This window comes from Protobothrops mucrosquamatus, unplaced genomic scaffold (genome assembly GCF_001527695.2).
Source record: "Protobothrops mucrosquamatus isolate PMUCROS unplaced genomic scaffold, P.Mucros_1.0 scaffold1499, whole genome shotgun sequence".
Taxonomy (NCBI): Eukaryota; Metazoa; Chordata; class Lepidosauria; order Squamata; family Viperidae; genus Protobothrops; species Protobothrops mucrosquamatus.
This window is the reverse complement of record NW_015387673.1, coordinates 349,634-353,405: the sequence shown is the minus strand read 5'-3', so window position 1 is coordinate 353,405 and position 3,772 is coordinate 349,634. Positions and strand designations below refer to the sequence as shown.

The 3,772-nt window shown below is 44.2% G+C and overlaps 1 protein-coding gene across 1 annotated transcript in view; it reads right to left on the bottom strand.

The window, feature by feature from the left end:
* The window catches only part of AP1G2 (adaptor related protein complex 1 subunit gamma 2), a 27,812-nt gene extending 24,501 nt beyond the window's left edge, over nucleotides 1–3,311 (bottom strand). The window contains exons 1-3 of the mRNA XM_015822243.2: nucleotides 3,215–3,311; nucleotides 1,197–1,401; nucleotides 84–208 (exon numbers count right to left, since the gene is read on the bottom strand). Of these exons, the coding sequence (XP_015677729.1) occupies nucleotides 84–208; nucleotides 1,197–1,400 (329 nt within the window). The 5' untranslated portion in view covers nucleotide 1,401; nucleotides 3,215–3,311. The remainder of the gene's footprint in view (nucleotides 1–83; nucleotides 209–1,196; nucleotides 1,402–3,214) is intronic.
* Between the last annotated feature and the right edge of the window lie 461 nt (nucleotides 3,312–3,772).

Genomic DNA, 3,772 nt, shown 5'->3' with positions numbered 1-3,772 from the left:
TTGATTGTTTTTTTGAGATCTCAGATCTGGTCTCATCCCCATTAGGGCAAAGGGCAAAGTCCCAAATGTGGAGACCTCCTCACTTCTTGATGCTATTGGTCAGGAGAAGGTGAGTGTCCTGCTTCTCATCCAATAGGAGGGCAGCCCCGAGGTAGCCAATCCGCTTCTCATGGAATCGGGTGGAGGCGATCAGTTTCAGGCATTCCATCTGGGTTGTGACAGGAAGAAGAGGACTTAACGTCTTTTTCCCACAATGCTTTGCAGTGGCGCTTGGTGAGGGGCATGATGGGAAATCAAAATGGCGGTTTCCACATACTGCTAGGGAAGAGCGATATTTTTATTGCTACCCTGCTCAAAACCAAAATGGTTTTGTGCTATAGAATAGAATAGAATAGAATAGAATAGAATAGAATAGAATAGAATAGAATAGAATAGAAATATGGAATAGAAATATATGAAATATGGAATAGAATAGAATAGAATAGAATGGAATGGAATGGAATGGAATGGAATGGAATAGAATAGAATAGAATAGAATAGAATAACAGCATTGGAAGGGACCTTGGAGGTCATCTAGTCCAACCCCCTGCTCAGGCAGGAAATCCTATACCATTTCAGACAAATGGTTGTCCAATCTCTTCTTAAAAACTTCCAATGTTGGAGCACTCACAACTTCTGAGAGCAAATTGTTCCACAGGAACAACTAATAACGGAGTCAGCTGCACATTTAAGGCATGCATTTAATACACTTATAAATTTGCTGAATTTACTGAATTCTCACAAAATTACAGGTAGTCCTCAACTTACGTCTGCAACTGAACCCAACATTTCTGTTGCTAAGCGAGACGGCTGTGCAGTGAGTTTTGCCCCATTTTAAGACCTTTCTCGCCACTGTTGTTAAATGAATCGCGGCAGCTGTTAACTTAGTCACCCGGTTGTTAAGTGGAATCTGGCTTCCCCCATTGACTTTGCTAGTCAGAAGGTCGCAAAAGGGGATCATGTGACCCCCCTGGGACACTGCAACTGTCATAAATGTGAGTCAGTTGCCAAGCATATGAATTTTGATCGCGTGATCAGGAGGATATTGCAACGGTCGTCAAGTGTGAAAAATGGGGATGAGAGACACTTTTTCCCAGCACTGTTGTAAGTTCAGTCATTAAATAAATCGTTGTAAGTAGAGGACTAGCTGTACATACCTGTCCGAAGTGGGCAGGATACCCCAACATATGGATGTACAGCAACTTTGCCAAATTGGTGGCCCGGTTCTCTGGTTCATCGTCCCGAAAAGCACCCCTAATTTTGGCACTTTCTCGCTGCACCAATTCCCGTTCTTCCGCCTGCGTCTGGGCACTCCGGATGGTCCGGATCAGAACCGATAAGGTGAGCGGTCCCTCTGGCATCCTGGATGAGAGAGAAACGTGTCAACGGGTAACCGTTCGTCAGGATTCGCCGGAAATTTCCCTTTTCCTGCCTTCTTGGCACAGCGTGTATTTTTCTTGCGATTCCCCGCCAAAAACGCAAGTTTAGAACTCAGGACACAAGACCTTACCCATCGTTCTCAGGTGCACCGGAGTTACGAACTGCAGAATGTTTAGCCGCTTCGTTAGAGATTTGGGGAGTCACAAAACTTTTAGTCTGAACTTTCGGCGCGACTTCTCTTCGGGACACCGAACCTGGTTCAGATTAACCTGGTTTAAGGTTTAGCTAATTGTCTGAACCCAGCTTGGGTTTGCTGCTTCGTGATTTGCCTTAATGCAGCAAATGGGGCTGATTACTTAAAAGTAAATATATTAATTGAGCGTGTCACACTTCCTGGGAAGCCCAACCCTTTAAAAAAAACAAAAAAACAGAGGTATCCAGCTGGCTGAGGAATTCTGGGAATTGAGATCCACCCGTCTTAAAGTCGCCACGTTTGCTCTAAATCATGGCTGCCAATTAACGATCGTTAAAGAAAAACGTTAAAGAAGAATTTAAAAAAGGTGGTTTAGGACAGGGGTAGGCCACCTTGGCTCTTTTATGACTCGTGGACTTCAACTCCCAGAATTCCTGAGCCAGCCACGCTGAGGGGAAAGGGAGAGGTTTCCAAACTGAGCCATGCTGGCTCAGGAATTCTGGGAGTTGAAGTCCACGAGTCATAAAAGAGCCAAGGTTGCCTACCCCTGCTCTAAACTAATAAAGTCTACATTAATTAACATTAATTATGCTTTCATATGTTCCTCTAACTGAGGGGTCTTCAAACTTGGCTCTTTTATGACTCGTGGACTTCAACTCCCAGAATTCCTGAGCCAGCCACGCTGAGGGGAAAGGGAGAGGTTTCCAAGCTGAGCCATGCTGGCTCAGGAATTCTGGGAGTTGAAGTCCACGCGTCATAAAAGAGCCAAGGTTGCCTACCCCTGGTTTAGGATAATATCTTTGATTCCTTCGCGTAGGCGGTAACCTCGCCAAGCTCGACCGGGACAGCTGAATTGGGGTGCCTTTAAATGGAAACAAAATGCTAATTATTATTATTTTAACCACCCACCCCCCCAAGCAAACAAGGTGGCACATATTTTGCTGCTTAGTTTGTGGGTTTTGCATCTTCTCCCACCTGAAAAAAATTCCACTTTTGCCCACAGATCTCTTGGCTCGGTTTTACTTATTGTTCCAGGCAAACCGGAAGATTTTCTTTAGCACTGGCATCAGAAATTATCGTTGCTTTGTGAAACCTTAAACTGCTTGATCGCCTCCGGTTTCAAAGTCTGCTTCTTGAACAGTCACCCCATTCAAACATTCCTCGCAACGCACCTGAGGCCTCCACCACCCAGCTTTAAATTCACTAGGATTCTTCTTCTCGTTTTTTTTTTGTCCCGATTGAAAAAGGGCCATTGCAAAATTAATTTGCAAATTGGATTGATTAGACCACTGAACATTCTAGTTACTTGAAACTTTTTTTCTTTCTTTCTTTCTTTCTTTCTTTCTTTCTTTCTTTCTTTCTTTCTTTCTTTCTTTCTTTCCTTTCTTTCCTTTCTTTCTTTCTTTCTTTCTATTCCTTCCTTCCTTCCTTCCTTCCTTCCTCTTTCTTTCTTTCTTTCTTTCTTTCTTTCTTTCTTTCTTTCTTTCTTTCTTTCTTTCTTTCTTTCTTTCTCTCTCTCTCTCTCTCTCTCTCTTTCTCTCTCTCTCTCTCTCTTTTTCTCTCTTTTAATTACTTCCTATTATCCTGCAAATGTTCTTTCACCTGTCCAGAGAAACTCCTTGGCCTTCTTCCGTTCCCGGGAAAGTGAAAATCAGCAGCTGGAATCCTTCTCTATCTGCCTCTCCTTCAGATCCCAGTTTCTTGCAGTTCCGGACAGGTAACCCGACAGGTGAGCTCACCTGAGTTTGGGGAGGCAGCTTGGCCCTAGGCGCCCTCTGTTGGACACATGATGCATGACACGCAAGGGAGGGGCTGGCCGGAAGTCCCTTCTGCCTTTCAAGACATGTTTCTCGTCCTCAGCAACTCGAAGACGGGTGGACTTCAACTCCCAGGATTCCCCAGCCAACTGGGGAATTCTGGGATTTGAAGTCCACCCGTCTTCAAGTTGCCAAGTTTGAAAAACACTGCTTTAAAGTCGTTCCGAACACAACAGAAGTGTGGCCTAGCATGGGAAGGAAGACGGGGGCCTTGCCAGCCATATCTGATCTTCTGTAGCAAAGAAAATGGGTAAATATCCATTCATTAACTAAAGACAACTGGGTTAGCGATAGATTATTCTGGAGAAAACATATGTGGCTTTTGGGCACATAAGTCATCAAT